The 19,185-nt window shown below is 44.5% G+C and overlaps 1 protein-coding gene across 7 annotated transcripts in view; it reads left to right on the top strand.

Annotated features, from left to right (window-relative positions):
* The window catches only part of STOX2 (storkhead box 2), a 255,624-nt gene extending 239,203 nt beyond the window's left edge, over positions 1-16,421 (top strand). For 5 of the 7 annotated variants that reach the window (XM_051832726.3, XM_051832766.3, XM_002709492.6 and 2 more), the window contains 2 exons: positions 2,669-4,934; positions 10,034-16,421. In XM_051832726.3, coding sequence (XP_051688686.1) covers positions 2,669-4,934; positions 10,034-10,229 — 2,462 coding nt within the window. In that variant the 3' untranslated portion in view covers positions 10,230-16,421. Of the gene's footprint in view, positions 1-2,668; positions 4,935-5,077; positions 5,127-10,033 lie in introns of all 7 variants that reach the window. The other 2 variants (XM_051832732.3, XM_070068327.2) reach the window with 1 other exon arrangement.
* Positions 16,422-19,185: the final 2,764 nt, after the last annotated feature.

A 19,185-nucleotide genomic window follows, 5' to 3' on the forward strand; every position in this document is an offset into this window, starting at 1 on the left:
TGGGTGTTACAGGCGTGTGTGTTACAGCAAACGTGGAGACTCTCACCTCTTGAGAATTCCAGGCCTTACCTTTTTCCTTTCTTTAAAGATTTATTTACTTATTTGAAAGGCAGAGAGAGAGAGAGAGAGAGAGAGCACGAGCGCGAGAGAGATCTTCCATCTGCTGTTTCACCCTGCAGATGGCCAAGGCTGGGCCAGGTCCAAGCCAGGAGCCTGGAACTCCATCTGGGCCCAAGCACTTGGATCATCCTCCTCTGCTTTCCCGGGTGCATTAGCAGGGAGCTGGATTGGAAGTGGAGCAGCCGGGACTCGAACTTGCACTTACATAGGATGCCATTGTCAGGAGCAATGGCTTAACCTGCTGTGCCATGACACCAGCCCCTTCAGCCCTTTTCTGATGCCTTCACGTCTCACTTTGATATTTTGCAATTTCTGGGGGAGCCTGAACTGCACCGCTCACCCAGCTGTTGCAAGTTGCTAACAGTGCTCTTTGGAAGTAATGCTGGTTCCCATGGGTTCTGACGCTAAGGTGGAGATGACTGACAGCTGCTATTACCAAGCAGTCAGTGGGCTTCAGACCTTGCTTTATATACACTAGGTTCATTTAAACTCCTAACAGTTCTTTAAGTGTGGGGACTAATAGTGTCCACATTTTAATGAAAGGGACAGGGACTTGGGCTAGGTTACCAAAGAGGATCTCAACTGTCTTAGTTTTCTAGAGCTGTTGGAATGAAATACAGTCGGCTTAAACACCAGAAATGTAGTCCCACAGTTCTGGGGGTCAGAAATTTCAGAATCAAGAGGTTGGCAGGGCTGCTTGGTCCCTTCTGAGGGCTGTGGGGAAGCATCTATTCCAGGTATCTCTCCTTAGCTGGTGCTGGCCTTCATCTCCCGTGTCTCTTCAAATGCTTTCTCTGTGTATATCTGTGTGTCCAGATTTCAGGTCTACAGGAGAGAGCACCACCCTAATAACTTCGTTTTAACCTTGCCAGTGCCTAAAAAGACCCTGTTTCCAATTACAGCCATATTTGGGGAGGATCGGCATAATTTGATAAGTAACAACAGCTAACGGTGGTGGAGCTGGGATTTCAATCCAGCACTGTGGCCCCGGGAACCACACGTCCAGCCTCCACATCATCCTTCCTTAACTGTGCTCAGTTCAGCCACGTGAAATTACCATTTCAGTGGGTCAGACGTGGCTGAATATTAGCAATTTCATGTCATTTAACCTGCCTTGTTTCCAGATTAAATCACTCATGTCAGTTTGCAAGTATAATCGCCCTTTTATGTGCTAGGTCCTGAAAACTGGGTGATACCAAAGACATGGTGTAAATGGGCCATAACCTGGAAATTTTCCGTTCTCTTAAGAATTCATACTCTTGCCTCTGTCTCCTAGGTAGACAAAGCATAAACCTGCACATAAACCCTTTGAAAGCAGTATCAGTCACTGTACAAAGAAGCATCTGTTATTTTCCCCTGTGTTTCTATTCTGGCAGATATGGGAGTTTTAGACCTAGCGATCAGATGTAGAATGCCTGAGCTTTCACCAGTATGCTTGTTAGGCTCCCTGGTTAGAAATTAGAAAACCCACCTCCATCTCGCGCCGCACTGACCCATGCCGTAAAGGAGAACACTCCTAGCTCAATTTCATCCGTTTCGAAACTGGAGGCTGAAGGTGAACATTGCAGAATCAGAGAGTACATCTTTAGCAGTGGTCAGGTCTAATTGCCCTTTAATATAATTTATACAATAAAGTTTATTAAGTATACTTTTATAAACTAAGCATTTGGAGTATCTCCAATGTGGTAGCCTTTGTATATGAGGGTACTTCAAAAAGTTTATGGAAAATATGTATTATAAAAAGACCATTTATGTCTTAACTTTTTTTTTGCACCAAAATAAACATTTAATTCCATTTTTTATGAACTTTTTGAAGTATCCCTCTTTGTTAGAGTTGGTTTTCAAGACCAAGGTAGCTATTTTAACCCTGCTTCCCTAATTGAGTTTATTGAAAAAAAATTTTCTGCCAATTCATATCACATTTTTCTCTCACTTAAAACTGTTCTTTCATGACTTAGTTTGGTAAAGGCTATTTAACAACATTAGCGATCTAACTCATTTCTGCCTTCGCAGCTTTTTCAAAAGATTGATTAATTTGAGAGGTAGAGAAACCCAGAGACAGAAAGAAAGAACTCTCATCCTCTGGTTCACTCCCCAGATACCTACAAGGGCCCTGTGTCAGGGCTAAAGCTGGGAGCCTGGAACTGAATCCAGGTCTCCCATGGGGGTAGCAGGGACCCAGTTACTTGAGCCATCACCACTGCCTCCCAGGGTCTGCATTAGCAGGAAGTTAGAATCAGGAGCCATGGACTGGGTATTGCATCCCGGTGTAGGATGCAGGCATTGCGCCTGGTGGCTGGGCCACCACGCCATAGACCCGCCCCATCTGCCTGGCTTCTGTGCCCTCTAGTTCTCCAGGTGGCAGTATTCACTGGGGTTCTCAGAGACGACTAGGCTGCTCTCTCCACTTCCGGAATCCTGCGTACTTGCACGCGGCGACGCTTTAAAGCGTGGCAAGCTAACAGGACTGTGGAAAGCAGCAGTCTGCCGCGTGTTGCTGCATGCTCATGAGTGTGGTTCTTTCTTCTTTGTGTGTTGTTGGTCCCAGGTGTTCCGACCCCTAGCCAAGAAATCCTGCGGCACACGCTGAACACGCTGGTACGAGAGAGGAAGGTCTATCCCACCCCGGAGGGCTACTTCATCGTGACCCCACAGACTTATTTCATAACGCCTTCCCTCATAAGAACTAACAGCAAATGGTACCATTTGGACGAGAGGATACCTGACCGGTCTCAGTGTACCTCTCCACAGCCTGGAACCATCACGCCCTCTGCCTCGGGCTGCGTCAGGGAAAGGACAGTGCCCAGGAACCACTGCGACTCGTGCCACTGCTGCAGGGAAGATATGCACAGCCTGCACGCGTCCACTCTGCAGAGGAAGCCTGCCAAGGACTGCAAGGACCCCTACTGCCCCCCTTCGCTGTGCCAGGTGCCGCCCACTGAGAAGAGCAAAAGTACTGTAAATTTCTCCTATAAGACGGAAACTCTCTCGAAACCTAAAGACAGTGAAAAGCAGTCCAAGAAATTCGGGCTGAAGTTATTCCGGCTAAGCTTTAAGAAAGACAAGACCAAACAGCTGGCCAATTTTTCCGCCCAGTTTCCTCCCGAGGAGTGGCCCCTGCGCGACGAGGACACGCCCACCACCATCCCCCGGGAAGTGGAGATGGAAATCATCCGGCGCATTAACCCGGACCTGACGGTGGAAAACGTCATGAGGCACACTGCCCTCATGAAGAAGCTCGAGGAAGAGAAGGCGCACAGGAGCAAAGCCGGGTCTTCCGCCCACCACAGCGGCAGGAGTAAAAAGAGCAGGACTCACCGGAAGTCCCACGGGAAGTCTCGGTCGCACAGCAAGACCCGAGTGTCCAAAGGCGAGCCCTCGGACGGCTCGCATCTGGACATCCCCGGGGAGAGGGACTGCGACTTCTGTGACCCTCTCACCCGGGCGCCCAGGGAGGGCTGCTTCATCATCGAGCACAAAGGAGACAACTTCATCATGCACAGCAACACCAGCGTGATCGAGTCCCACTTCCCCATGACACCCGAGTGGGATGTGTCCGGCGAGCTGGCCAAGAGGAGGACTGAGATGCCTTTTCCCGAGCCTTCCAGGGGAAGCTCCCACTCCAAAGTGCACCGAAGCCACAGCCATACCCAGGACCGACGGTCCAGGAATGAGAGATCCAGCAAGGCCAAGGAGAGGTCCAGGTCGATGGATAACTCCAAGGGCCCTCTGGGTGCATCTTCGCTAGGGACGCCTGAAGACTTGGCCGAAGGCTGCAGCCAGGACGACCAGACCCCCAGCCAGTCCTACATTGACGACAGTACTTTAAGGCCTGTCCAGGCTGTGGGGCACCAAAGGGTTCACCTGGCGTCCACGAGTTACAAGGAGGTGTGTATTCCAGAAATAGTCGGTGGCAGCAAGGAGCTTCCCAGCGCGTGCAGCCTGTTGGAGCCAGGCAAACCGCCCGAGAGTCTGCCACCCTATGGGGACCTCAGTGCTTGTCCAAGCAAAACAGCTGCTGATGACTATTTCCAGTGCAACACCTCCAGTGAGACGGTGCTCACGGCCCCATCCCCCCTGGGAAAGAGCAAGGAGGACCACGACACTCTGACTCTGGCAGAAGGAGTGAAAAAGCTGTCTTCCTCCGACAGGCAGGCCCCCCATTCCTCCCGGGAGCCCATGGGGCACAAGGAGGAGTCCCCCAAAGGGCTGGGCGGGGGCCCGGCTGCTTCCGGGGGCGTGGCGGAGGCGGTGGCAAATGGACGCCTCGTGCAGCACCACAGCACGGAGCCGGGCAGCCTAGACAAGAGGAAAGAGATTTTCAGCAAAGACACGCTCTTCAAGCCTCTTCACAGCACCCTGTCTGTAAACAGCTATCACAAATCAAGCCTGTCCCTCCTCAAATCGCACCCGAAGACCCCGGCTGACACGCTGCCAGGCCGGTGCGAGAAACTGGAGCCCGCCCTGGGGACCTCGGCGGCACAGGCCATGCCCGCTTCCCAGCGCCAGCAGGAGTCTGGAGGGAACCAGGAGGCCTCCTTCGACTACTACAACGTCTCTGACGACGACGACTCGGAGGAAGGGGCCAACAAAAACGCGGAGGAGGAGAAGAACAGAGATGACGTCGGCACCATGCAGTGGCTCCTGGAGCGAGAGAAGGAAAGAGACTTGCAGAGGAAATTTGAGAAGAACCTCACGCTCCTCGCCCCGAAAGAGACGGACAGCAGCAGCCATCAGAGAGCCACGCATTCGGCCCGGCTGGACAGCATGGACAGCAGCAGCATCACCGTGGACAGTGGATTCAACTCCCCACGGTAGGGCGATGCGCAGACACCTGCCAGGGCCCGGGGCTTCACGCAGCTTAACTTGCAGTTTCTGATTTCACAGGCTCCGTTCTGTGAATGACGGCTGAGAGCTGTGCCAGTCATTAACAGCCTGTTTCTGACTTCTCTTTCAGGAATTGAAACAAAAGTTTCTGCAGCTGTAGAGATCACCAATCTGGACTGGTGGGTTGGCTCCTTCCCTCACACTCGCGTCAGTCCAGTCTAACTAAGACCAGCCTGCCCCAGAGTTTTTCCTTCTGTGTTCCTATTGCCACCACGCGGAGGGAAGAGGGTGCTCCTGTCCTTCAAAGACAGCAGCTTTTTGAATGGAATGAGTAGTCGGTGAGGGAGAGGGGTTGCGTGTCAGTTGATGGCTGCTGCGGGGAGGGTCCCTCTAGTGAGAATAGAAGAGCAACCTCCCAGATTTCCCAGTGGGTCTGAGGTCACTGTCACTGCCAGCTTCGTCTGTACTCTCACTGCAGCCTGCCCCTCTCGCTCGTACACCTCCCTCTCCCTCTCACTGGCCCCGTGTCTACGGAGAAATGGACTCCCCCCCCCCACACACACACACAGTTCAGGGACCTGTGCTGGATCAGCTCACAGCGTGGGACAGCCCTCTTACTTCTCCTGCTACAGAATGGATTCAGTCCCTTCAGGCATGCTTGAGGTTCCAGTTTAGTACTGAGTTGACAGTGGAGAGTATGTGATGCCCATAGTCACGTCCAGGGCACAGACATTCTTGGGGGTTCCAAAGCAAGCAAGGTCCTGTGCAACTTCCTGTTTTCTCCTCAACTCTTCCTTCTCCTCAAAAAGCAACATGGGACCTACTTCTCTTCCTAAATTCTACTCCAGATTGGTGACTCTGAGATGCAGAAATACTACTGAGAGATTGACATATCTCAGCAGCGGAGATTCCCAGCATGTCACGATACCCAGATAGGCTTACATAGGCTGTCATTTATTTTTATTATTGAGTATTAAAAGTCATTCTGTTGTGATCATTCCACTCTGTCTCTGGGTAATTTGGTGACAGAGCATCCAAAAACCAGAATTGGGAATCATTTATCTGTTTGTCCCATATGAGGGCTTTTGTTACTTAAAGGACTAGTTCTTGATGATGATGATGATGATTTTGGACGTGTGGTTTTTTTCCAAATTAACATGTGTGTCGAGGTCTAATGTCTAAACAGACATCAGAGATGACACTCTGGTTAAAGTGGCCGGGAGACCTCTGCCTGTCCCTTGAGAAGCCGTAGGTGGCACCCATTCTTAAAACCATTGGCCTTAGATGACTTTCCTAAGCAATTATTTTTGCTAAGTGATTTTTAATCCTAAACCAAATCTCGATTTATTTTCCAACTTATTTTGTCTGTCCTTTTCTTCTTTTTGTCCTATGCTACTCTTTTTTTCCTCTAGAATTCCTGGTAGTGGGTACCAGAGAAGCATAACTGAAGGTCTGTAACCACAGCAAAGTTCAGAGCTGTTACCTGTGGAAGGTGTTGTTGGTTGCCTGTATCTTTGTATTCTGTGGTTACTCCAGATAGTAGCTAAGGAGATGCTGGGAGTCATGGCAGTGGCTTCTAATTCAGAACTCTAACCCTGCATTATGCATATTGAAACTTTTTGCTTGTTTTCAGGGGTAAACAGAAATACTCATCAAACAATTGAACTGGTAACCTCCCCTCCCCAGAATATATTTTATTATCTCAAAACTTGGAATTCAGAATGTAGAATTTATGACTGGAATTATTTCTTGAAGTGTTCATTTTCATTTCCTTAAAAGTGTATTTAACATTAAATGCTTTTTCTTGGTAGATGATAAATAGGGAGACAGACTTCACACATTAGCCGCATGTCTGTCTACTAATACTGGGTAGAATTTTCTCTATAGGAACATATAGGTCACCCATAAATTTAATGCAGTTAGAGAATCATAGTTGTAACACCCTTTCATAGTTAGTATCCATTAGCTTCTAGGTGACAAGCATGTTTTCTGTGCACAGCAGTGAATCCTGTGCGCTGCCTCTCTAATACCTCAGGATGCTCCACAGGAGAGTAGAGTCTTCCTCTCCCTGCTCGCTACCTTTCCGTTGCTGTGAGACGTGGGCCTTTCATCCAGGCCGTTCTTTCGGATCTTTCTGTGAATAGTCCACTAAGCAACCAAGGCTCAGTCAGAAGAGATTTTATGACCACTCTGCAAGATTTCAAACTGGCCCAGAATTCACGTTCAGCCACATTTCCAAATTCTTTAGCCCCATTTGTTGGAAGCTAAAGGATATCGGAAAATAAAAAGGGTAGAAACTTGAACTGTGTGATGAAGTCTAATATTGAAAATGACAGTTCTTGACATGAAAAGCCTGCTGTACTAAATCTGAGGCTGGAGGTCAGAGCAACCCAAGGCTTCCAGGGATGTATTCGTGCTGTAGAAGCTTGGATCCAAGAGAAACACATGCGTGCAGGAGGATGAAAAGCAGAGCTGCTAGGTTCTTTTTCCTGACCACAAAATCCTGACTTCTTGTTTTGAAGGTTTAATTCCATTAACTGTCTTTAAAAAATACTTTTAAATTCGAGGAATATTTTCACTGGTAAAAAAAATAGTAAAAAATACTCTTGTTAACTTTTTCATCGTCATATCCAGAGCCCTCAATATGAATGTCACAGACTATACTCACTATTGTAACAACAGTGAGGTGTATTCTTTGGAGACACAGGAATACTGTTTGTATTTATAATTATTAGTGTGTTGGCTATAGTCAAAACATCTTACATCAGGGACAGCTCCCAGCTTAGGTGATCAAGTGTATTGGTAACTGTGTACAGTGCCTTGTATATGCTAGGTACTCAACAAACCTTAAACCTCTTCCTTAAAAGCTCATCTAAAAGTACATCCCTTGCATCTTAAAATTCCATAGAAGTGATGTTAATACTAATGCCTAGATTTCCAAGCTCATCCACAGTAGTTACTGAATTCGTTAGTATATGCTAGATGTATAACAGAGTGACTTACATTTTCCTGGGTTTTTAGTGTTTTGTTTTTTTGTTTTTTTGTGTTTTTTTGTGTTTTTTTTTTTTTTTTTTTTTTTTTTTTTTTTTTTTTGACAGGCAGAGTGGACAGTGAGAGAGAGAGACAGAGAGAAAGGTCTTCCTTTGCCGTTGGTTCACCTTCCAATGGCTGCCGCGGCCGGCACGCTGCGGCCGGCGCACCGCGCTGATCTGATGGCAGGAGCCAGGAGCCAGGTGCTTTTCCTGGTCTCCCATGGGGTGCAGGGCCCAAGCACTTGGGCCATCCTCCACTGCCCTCCCGGGCCACAGCAGAGAGCTGGCCTGGAAGAGGGGCAACCGGGACAGAATCCGGCGCCCCAACCGGGACTAGAACTCGGTGTGCCGGCGCCGCTAGGCGGAGGATTAGCCTAGTGAGCCGCGGTGCCGGCCGGGTTTTTAGTTTACAAGCCCTTTCTTGATGCTTGCTGCTTCTTCGTAGCCACCCTGTAAGTAGATAAGTCACAACATAACTCTTGTTGTCATAGAGATGAGGAAATCAAATACTGTAAAAAGCTACTGTCATGATTAAGAATGCAACTGAAGAAGTGTGTCCTGAAATCCTTGGGCTTCTGTGGGTTTATTGCCCTCCCTCCGTCCTCTCCCTGACTACATGCCTCCCTTATGGCTCTGGGAAGCCACTGATGAATGTTCTTGGGGAAGGTGTCAGGCAGGTAAGTAGGTAAGTCTAGCACTTTCAATGCTTTCAGTGATGAAATTTTGGAGCACTCGTTAGGTATGCTGTTAGCATAAAGAGAGAACTGGATTTGTCTCCACTAACATATTAAGCTTCTGGAAGTTTCCGTCTACCTTCCAGAAAGTAGGTCTAGTTGTCTTTTTGGTAGCCAGTGAACAAATTGCCTTTTAAATCATTAACTCTAAGGCTTGGCTTCTTGGTGAGAAGCAAACTCAGGGTCACAGAGGATTGGAATTAAGAACCGGATAGAAAGGACTGCCAAGGTAGAGGACTCAGACACAAATGCTCTCAGCTTGGGATGGGCATGAAAGAGAAGGGGAGAAGACGTCTCCATGTAGTAGTCTGGCCCATTGAGTGGCTTTAGCGGCTTGAGTCGGTCATAGGGACCAGCTCTCTTAGGATATTTTTTGAAGTTTGAGTCTCCTCAGTGAGGTAGATATTTTGAGGATGAGTGTGGCCTCCTCAATTTCTCTGTAAACTAGGAAGTTTCTTAAAGCCACTTTGAGGAAGACCTTGACCATGAAACCCTATTCAGTTCCCCCCAGTCAGGTTCAGTAATCTTACTTCTGCAGTTGTCTTACACACTTGAAATGTTAAATCTTCTAAATATCTTAAAGCAAAAAAAAAAAAGCCTCAAGTATTTCTCATTTAGAAAAATTGGAAGAGAAATTGCAATAATAAGGCTTTTAAACTACTTCGGTTCTATAAAACTCCTTTTAAAAATGTTTCTACCAAGGGGACAGAAATGAATGAAAACTTCACAAATGAATGAGAAAAAGCTAAGATCTTTTATCTGAAAATAAAATGTATCTTAACTCAAATGTTAAAATTTGAAACAGAGCTAAAGTGTTTTAAAAGGATTTTATTCCCGTCAGTGCAGCAAATTAGCTAGTGACATTCAAAGTCCACCAAAGTCAAAATCTGCTAATCAAGAATGAAAATGGAATCATTAGGGTAAAATTACTGAGTTTATCTGGAGCAGTTTTGCCCATTAATTTTCCAGTCTGAAATGAAATCACTGTAAAGATATATCTATGAGTGTTCATTTTTAAAACTAATGTGATAACAATCTATCACATCACATTTTGAAGTAGCTTGAATGTGGAAAGGAGGGAAGACATTTCCAAGAGCACTGAGCTGTTTAAAAACCCTTTTGTCATTAGTGTGCCCCTGATTATGACCTGTCTCATGACCACACGTCGTGTGTGCATAGTCAGTTGAGATGTTTATGGATGGGACATTACAAACCAGCAGAGGAAATCCATTAACTCCCTCACTTGTTCTTCCTCTGGGGCTCAATATATAATTATTTATGTTCGAAGCAAAACAAAACCAAACCTTTTTACTCTTTTAGTACTCGGGAGAGCCTGGCTTCCAACACATCCAGCATTGTTGAAAGTAACCGTCGGCAGAACCCTGCTTTGAGTCCGGCCCACGGCGGAGCCGGGCCAGCCTTCAACTTCCGAGCCAGTACGGATCCCCCAGGCAACGAAGCTGAGAAACTACAGAAACCTTCCAACTGCTTGCAAGCTTCTGTTACTAGTGTGTGATAGTCACTCTGCCTCAGATCTTCTGTCTCGTTCGATACGGCCAAGTTTACGACACTGGGACTGACGTTTACATCTTCGGAAAGACAAGCATCTCAACCACAGTTTTTGTGCTTACTTAAACTGTGCTGCTAAGTAGGCTAGGGCAAAACAAAACAAAACACATCTTTATTTCAGAGTATTGCTTTTCACATTTTTGGCTCTGTAGCGACCGAATAGCAGTAGGGGTGATATGTATACTTTTGCTTCACTAACTGTATCTGAGCACACATAGGAAAGTCTAGACACTGTAAGTGTGATATGCATTTTCAATGTCATGCAGTTGCCGATTCCATATTAAAATGCCACAGATGAGTGTTGCTCCCGGTTTGTGGTTAAATGGCACCACAGAACTGATCCTTGACACTTCCAAAAACAAAAGCAAAAAAAAAAAATGCCCATGCCACCACGACATGTCAAATGCAAGGGTCTACTTAGGGAAATCCATGCCAAACTTCCCAGCAGGGACCACAGCCCTCTGTTTGTGAATTGTTTCTGCACCAGTCATTTTTCACTGTGAGTTCTGTGACGCTGTTTTGCAGGAGGCCGTGGAAGTGTGTCGGAAGGGGTCGCGAGGGAAACACTGGGAGTGCTGGCTTTCAGGATCTTGTTTTCAGGTGTGACGGATGCTTGTGTGATGTTGTAACCTTCCATGGTCACAGGCAGGAACATACAGGACCTTGAATCTGAAGTGGACAAAGGAAGGGAATCCCAGTTTGGATGGGGCACAGCACTAAGTGCTGGAAGAGGTCGTGTGGACTTGTCGAAGGTTTTCATCAAACCTTGAAGGAAGTTCGTTTCCTCCTTGTGATTCTTAGGATGATCCTATCTTACGATAATAGATACGATAATTAGTTTGTTTAAAAGCAAAATGTTTTTGTGATACAAATGAAGAGTATGGCCTGAGGATGCTATTCTTCCTAATGGAAGGACAGAAATCTATTTTATGTAGTTTTAAATAGAATGCCTAAATTAGGCGGTGGGAGATAATTTTTAGTGGTTATAGGAAAGAGCAAATTTAGGGAGAGTTGAACTTCAGGCCTTTTATTCCTGGGAAGATACCTATAAAGAAAATTTTAGAAGTAATTTTTGATCAGAAATACACATATGCCCATGTAATGAAAAACAGAATGTGCTCATTCTGCTAGTGTGGTATAACCATAATTTGTACTCCCCTGAAACTTATCAGAATAACAATTATGCATACATGAACTATGCCAGAGTAATGTTTACAGATACTTTGTGACAAAGTTCAGGAGGCTTGTATAGGTGGAAGTGTACCCAAGGAGTCCGAGTCATTTCAGATGGCTTTGTCAATGTTTTGCTTTCACTGACAGTTGTCTTGTTGGCTGCAGAGACCGGGCAGCAAAGGGGTTAGAAACAATTAAAACTTCAGTCTCCTAGGCAGGAGACATTCGAGAGTTCCATGTTTTATTTTCCAGGAACAATGGGCTAACTCTGTACGTAGTGGAAAACAGTTTGCAAAAGGGTTACTTATGATATGAGTAAGTGGTCTGACCTAAAGTTTTATTTAGTTTAGTGGCATGACCTGGTTTTGAAGCCATACACCATAAAGAATATATATATATATATATCCAAAAATAGATCTAAAATATTTTCACCTCAGATTTCAGTAATTGGCACAAACTTTGTGAGACACTTCTGTTTCCATCTTGGGTTTCCTCACTAGCAGTATGTTCAGAGGTGCAGACTGGCACTTAGCCAGACACATTCCTGACGCATTTGAATACTCACCATGCTTTGCAGGTATTTGGAAGTGCAGCGGATCAAACTGGACTCCTCAAGTTTGGCATAAATTCCTTTTTTGTGCTTATTGTGGTGAAACTTAAGCACTTTCTTAGTAAACTCCCACACCATCGAAATGCTGAAGCCAGTTGGTTTCCATACATGCCTTATTTCCTCCAAGGCATGCCTCGATTGCTCAGAATGCGTTCGTTCGTCTCACTGTTTAAATATGCCCGGAAGGAATGATATGTATCTAATAGACCTCATAGTCTGTTTCCTTGGGGAGTTGTATACCAGACGATTACTAAATTTTCCTGTCCAACTCCATTTTTTTCCAAAAACATGATCTCAAATTTTTATCATGCTATCAGTTCATAAATAACGCATCAGCCTTGAGTTGATCCTTGAAAGTGGCCACAAAATAATCACATGCTGTGCAAACAGGGAAGGAGACCATTACGTTCAGGAGAAGCTTTGAAATGGGAATTAATCAGTATTTCACAGGAAATAGTTTCACAGAAGACATTATTCAAATAAAATGTGTACACTATTTGCCTGATGCTATGGGGTACACGATTTCAAAAAACAAAAAGCCTCCCTTAGACCAGCAGCTCTTAGCCTAGAAAATGATGGCCTGTAAATATAGATGTACCACGTAGAAATGCCCCCACCTGCATCTAGTGGGAGCTTGCTGGGGAGGGGTGCTGGCAGGACACGCATGACAAACGTGATGTGTGAGGCTTTCGGGGCCCAAACCCTCAGGCCCTCTCCAAGCTTTGCCAATATCCTTTTCGTCCAGTGAAATCACAGCCTTGTGTTACCTGCCTGCTTAGCTAGTCCTCGAGCTTATCAACTGAAAGGTTTACAAAACTGAATCTGGTTGAATCTCTGTGTAGCATTCAACTTGAAAGGGTCAACACATCTGTCGGCATTTTGCACACTTATGTATTATTATGATACAGCACATTACTTTATGGTAATTTTTATTTTTACATATAACTACCTCCATAAATTTGATGAAATGGCAGCAGTGCGTTCAAGTGTATTGTTCAGAAAAGCAAAGTTTAAAACTTTCTTAAATGTTAGGCCATGGCATTGTGTGTGTGTGTGTGTGTGTGTGTTAGTGATTGTCTCTGTGGACTCATGGCTTTTTCATTGCCGTGGTTTTCCCTTACAACATTATTTGGCTTTCAGATGTAATCCTGTCCTCTCTCCCCCATGAAAGCTCACTTGATTTTGTTACGAGTGAACAGAAGTCTAAAAATTCTTGTCTTTCTCCTCCTCTCTATTCCTGCTAAAAGTTCTCTCTGGCACAGAGCCAGTTGGTAAACATAGTTTGACAAGCTATATGGAAATCTGATTTGAATTCTAGGTTTTCAGTAATGGAAGACACACAAGAAGTTTGGGTGGCCAATTTTGAAGCACTTTGGGTCTCTTCACCTTCACTCACATGCTACCACAGCAAGCCCAAACTTCACTTTAATGAAACGAGCTGGGCTGTATATTCCACACTTTGGTTAAATAATTTGTATTCCATTTTCTATCATTTGTGCATCTCAGGGGACCTTAATGACCATATGAAAAGGGCGGGGGTGCCATCAAATAGAGAAGTAGAAAAGCTGAGAGGGGAGTAGCTAGGTAAAAAAAAAAAAAAAAAAAAGCAAAGTACTGCTTCTCTGCTGTTGGGAAGTTCAAGTTCAGGAAGCATACATTGAAAGTTAATCTGGAGTAGCAATGATCTGAACACCAGCTGTTCCCAAATCTCTCTCTCATAACCCAACCAGCATTTCTAAAATGTAAATTTAAATCCTGTTCAGTCCCCAGGGAGGGGAGAAACCTGTTCAGTGGAAACCGAAGCATTGCTCCCTTTTTAGGTTGGCACAGCTTTGTAAAATTCTACCCAGGATAAACCACTTATCACCACAAAGTGTACTTGAAAAAAAAGTTTTTAGCTTAAATTATAGGCATATTCCTCACAACACAACAGTAATCACTTTTTTAAAAAAAACAAATCTCTCCATGTATAACATGAGCAGTGTTCAGAACTTGGTTAAGAAACCAACAACAACTGATGATGACTTTGCACAGTTCATTTTGGGATCTCAAAGTGCTTCCAAAGCATTCAGATTCACAAACAACTAAACACAGTGGGTCATATTTATAATCCCCATACTTGAATAAACAAAAGGGGTGACCTCAGACCACCCAGAAACACAGTGGCAGCTATCAAGATCTATTTTCTATCTGTTTGATAGACCTTCATGGGAAATCACTAAATACAATGCTATTTTTCTGATGTGTGCTAATAAAGTCAAAGAAAACAAGTGCAACTTTACACCTTTGTCCATTTTCATTCAAGAGGTTCAGGGTGCTTGGAATTTTGCAACTCAGCACACCTTGCTGGCATCAGTTGATGAAGTGGGAGGTTACTAGATTCACCCAAACGTCACCCCACTCAAAGACAGATCTAGACACACACCCTTGTTTACAGATTCACATTGGGTCTAACTCCTGTGCTAAAATACCCACCTTTCAGGAACATGGCTGCTCCTGGCAGTGGAAGGTGCTGAAACAAAATTTTAATTAAAAACTTTATCAAATATTCTTCATAGTGCTCTGAGCACAATAGAAATTCAGTCCTAACTATGGAGCCCTACTTTGGAGGATCTCGATTTCTGAGGGAGCTGATGGGTTCTGAGTGTCTTCTCAGGTTAGGAGGTACACGATCCCTCACAGGGGTCTTCAACAAACCACGGGGCGGTCATGGAACCGACCAGCAGTGCCCTGTCAGGCCACCGTGGACCCAAACAGAGGTGATCTCTCCTTCCCTCCCCGCCTCCGCCTCATTCCCCCTACACAGTCGTGGCTGTTGTCAGTCATTTAGGGCTTGGGGGAAGTTAGGTCCCAGGAAAAATGAATGCAAAACCCGTGGTGAACAGTTTGCTTTGGGTTCATAAAATGCTGGTGAGGAAGAGACGACTATCAGTTTGAGCTTTGCCAAGTAAGATCAAAGAATCCGTTGTCATCCCATCCCTCTCGCAGAAGGGTTTTACAGCATTAAGACTAAATCCAACATTTTTCCATAGATTTTTCTTTAGGAGACATCTCGTAAATTATGTATGTGAAAAAAAAAATCATGATCCATTTTCCTTGTGTGTTTGAAACAGACGTTGGCGTCTCCCTGCCTGAGTCAGTCGCTGCGTGTTTTGCAGCAGCCGCCCGAGAGGTTCCCAGTGATGGCTCCTCTACCGTGGAATCCTGTGTTGTTACAGTTGTTCTATGACTTACAGTTGAGGGTTTGCAAGCCTCCGAATTCTACAAGGCTCCAGGGGGACCAACCCTCTTCTGATTGCCTCTTTTGAGTTACAGGGCTTTAATCAGCGAGTGCTGGCTTCAAGTGTGAACAGACACACCTGATGCCAGTGAGGGAATGGGGTGTTTGCAAGTGGGGAAGCAATGACTCTGGAAGGTTAGAAGCTTCAGTGGGCCTTGTACAGCTTCCCACTCCCTGGGCAAAGGCTGACCCTGACACCCCCAGTTCCCGTACTCGCACCACAAAGAGGTACCCGACCTGAGACCTGAGGTCTCCGTATCAGGCCTCTGCCGTTCCAGGAAGTTGATCTTGCAGAACACACTCAGCAGCTCCTCCCCTTCCTGTCCTCTGAGCGCCCCCCTCCCTGCCTCCTTCCTAGACCCTGACACAACGCCACGGTTTCCACATTGGAAGGGCAGAATGCTGTGCAATGCTGTGCACACACGCTGAGTTAGGAACAGCTGCCCAGGGGTCACCTTCATGTAAGTATTGACAGCTGCAAATTAAAGTCCTTGGAGCAGCTAACATAGATACTACTTTCTAGAAGAGAATTAAATGTAAACGTCAAGTTTAAAGGGATCATAATTCTGCAGGTATCTTTCTCTGAGTGACTGTGACTATTGCATTAGGGTAAATGAATTAAGAAGTACAAGTGGGATTTACTGTATGTTAGAAAGGAGTTTTGCAGCCAAGACTGCCTTGAATACAATGTGTTTGCACTGAAAAAAAAAATTTTAAATTACTTGGTCTCTGGTTGCTGTAAGGTCATCCAAGATGGATGTTCTGTTTATATTGTATAGTATTTCATATGAAATAATTACGGTTCATGAAACGTCTTCCCTAATGTTACTGATTTATAACAGCACATTTGTAACATGGTTTTTATCGTGTCAGTGTACCATATTGTAAATGATGATTACTTGTCATGCTTAGTATAATAACTTAAAAGAAAAAAAAAGGACAGGGATTTTTGTAAGTCTATATTTGAAAGTCCCTCCATATGGTAATATTGTGTTCATGTTGTTTATGTAGTGTTGTGTGAAATATCCATTTTGGATTGTGTTACTTTTTAAGATATTAAATAACATTTGGTTATATGTCTAAGTGGAATTTTTTTTGGTATGTGAGAGAAAACATTTCAGGTGAGATAAATTTATTTCTCTTCAGTTGATATGATTTCAAAATAAATTTTTCATGCATGTTCGTTATTAGAGCTTTTGAGTTAAAACAACTAAGAATTGAAATTTCTGATCAAAATTCTTTTCTCCAAGAATGTTGAAAAAAAAATCATGGCTAATTTTTAACCATTTGAATTTAAAACAGAGTAAAGGTTAGAGTTAGAGATGCATATAGTTGTTTTCTGTAAAGTTATACAGTAATGTGTTGAGTTGTGGGGTTTCCCTTTTTTTTAGCACTTAACGTCACAATTTTAACTCTAGTCAACACTAGGAAGCTGTTCACATATTCCAAGGAGGCCCTTGCAGAAGCCCGGAGTCCTGCTATGTTTTATTGCCTTCAGAATATATTATGCAATCAGCCCTCCAATATGGGTGCCACATTGCAGATACATTCAGTGTCCTCAGGCTGAAACTATTCAGAAAAAGTAAATTACATCTGAGCTGAACAGTACAGGCTGGTTTTGGTCATTATTCCCTACATGGTAAAGTATAGCAGCTACTCACCTCTAACACACATTATTGTTATTTACATTGAATTAAGCACTACAAGTAATCCAGAGAGGGTTTAAAGAATAGAGGAGGAGGTGTGTAGGTTCTGTGCAAATACCACAGCGTTTCCTGAGGGAAGTCCTGGAACGAATCCCCAGCAGGTGCCAGGGGACAACTGTGTATTCTTTGATTCTCCTTGGTGGCACCAAATCTTTGAAGAATGGACTCCATTTCTTCAAGCCAAAAGTCGTTTGCTGTTAAGTGAACGATTCAGCTAGACAACACCATTTTTTGTCAAAATCACTAAGGAACCTGACTTTCTTGGTAAGACAACACCAAAAGACTTCCAAAAATAGTTTCAAATGGTAACGGTGTCTTTTGGGTAAGTGTAGAATCTCCAGGATGATGACCTTGAAGAACAAATCTTGTTTGCGTGGAATGCACTTGTTTTAAACTGTTTCATCACAGACACTTCCTTTTGCAGGCATGACACTGGAAAGAACAAGCATCCTGGGAGTGTGCTGGGCGTTCTTGCCCAGGACCCAGTGCTGCTCTGGTGGTGGGAAGCTTTGTTCCTTTCAGAACAATCGGTGGACGAGTGGAGGCGAGAGGAGGAAGCGCCGTGGCTGAGGAGATGGATGGCAGGATTCCGACTCCTTGGAGAGAAGGGTCACAGCTCATAAAGATCTTTTCTTTCCAAAGGAAATGGTATGGTTTTAACTTATTTTTAAGTATTTGGAGTTGTGGATTTGTTTTCCCCCCTTTCTGTAAAGAAAATCCAAGCCAGAGTACTCAGTACTTTCCTCCTAACCTTTTGGTTGGTGGCTGTGAAATTTAGAACCATTGAGTATTAAAAAAGAAGCCATTCACCTGACTTTAATAACAGATTTAACTGTAAAAATTTATCCCTACTGTGGGAATACTTGGATTTAGTGATAGTCCCCCTCTTCAGGCTCAGTGTCTGCAGACTTTTCCTGTCAAACAGATAGTTTATCATGGAGCAAATGAACAAGTGCATGATTAATATATTCATATAGCACACGGCTCCATCCACACAGGAATTTCAAGAAAGCTCAGGGCACCTGCCCTCAAGATAAGGTGGATATCGTGTGTTTTGGTGAATCTTAAGAGGAATTACACTAGGAGTATGATGTTAAGAGTGGGAGACACAATTTGTTAGATAAGCGAGGCCAAAGAAGTTCCTTTGGAATCCAGACGACCATGTGAAACCACAGTCAGTACTCTCTGTCCTTGGGATCAACTAACAGTGTAGGTTTTATCAAGTGTGGATCAAAAAAATTGTTTTTAGTTGAGTCTGTTTTGTACTTATACAGACTTTATTTCTTGTCATTGTTCCCTAAGCGACAGAGAATGACCCCTCATACAGCATTTATGTTGGTTGCATCAGGAATTGTGAGTAACCTGGAGCTGATTTAAAGTAGACAGGAGGATGTGCACAGGTTAAATGCAAATCCCACACTGTTTTACCAAAGGGCCTTGAGCCCTTTCACAGATCTTCTTACCTGTGGGATGTCCTGGAACCAGTTCCCCACAGACGCCAAGGGACAGTCATACTGGAGTTCAGTCACATGCCAGTTCTCACCCAGATCTAGGACTTTGGGGCTGTTCTGTGCTGATCAGATGGAATGAACATCCTCTCCCCTGAGCCGGCCTGTGCTGCTCTGGGTGACCGTTTCGATGCGTTATTTAACCAGCCCCAAATGCCAACAGATGAATTCCTCCCAGGTCAGCTTCTCACATTTCCTTTGTTATAAAGCTCCATGCAGTGTTTTTCTTTTGTATTACTTTGGGTTTATTTTACTTTATGACTCTCTCCTTCATTTAATATCAAGGATTTTGATTTGTCTGTTACTATCCTGTTAACATTGAACTCAGTTCTTGGTCTCAGGGACCACAGTTGACTACTAGCATTTTAAATTTATGGTTATGTGTCCTTACTGTCCTAAAGTTCGCAGACCACGATCGTCCCTCAATCTCATTTCCACTCATTTTTGCATAAAGAGCCTGTTTTTCTCCATCACTTCTATGGAAATCTTCTATCAGCTGGTTCATCAGAGCCCTGATAAATAATTGGCGCTTGCAGATATGCACAGATAGATAGATGATGGGTATAGTATATTAAAGATCTTTGCATTCTTGTCGTTTGCAAGTGACAGTGAAACCAAAGGAGGTG

The sequence above is a fragment of the Oryctolagus cuniculus genome, chromosome 2 (genome assembly GCF_051225735.1).
Source record: "Oryctolagus cuniculus isolate XC-2025 breed Fujian yellow rabbit chromosome 2, ASM5122573v1, whole genome shotgun sequence".
Lineage (NCBI taxonomy): Eukaryota > Metazoa > Chordata > Mammalia > Lagomorpha > Leporidae > Oryctolagus > Oryctolagus cuniculus.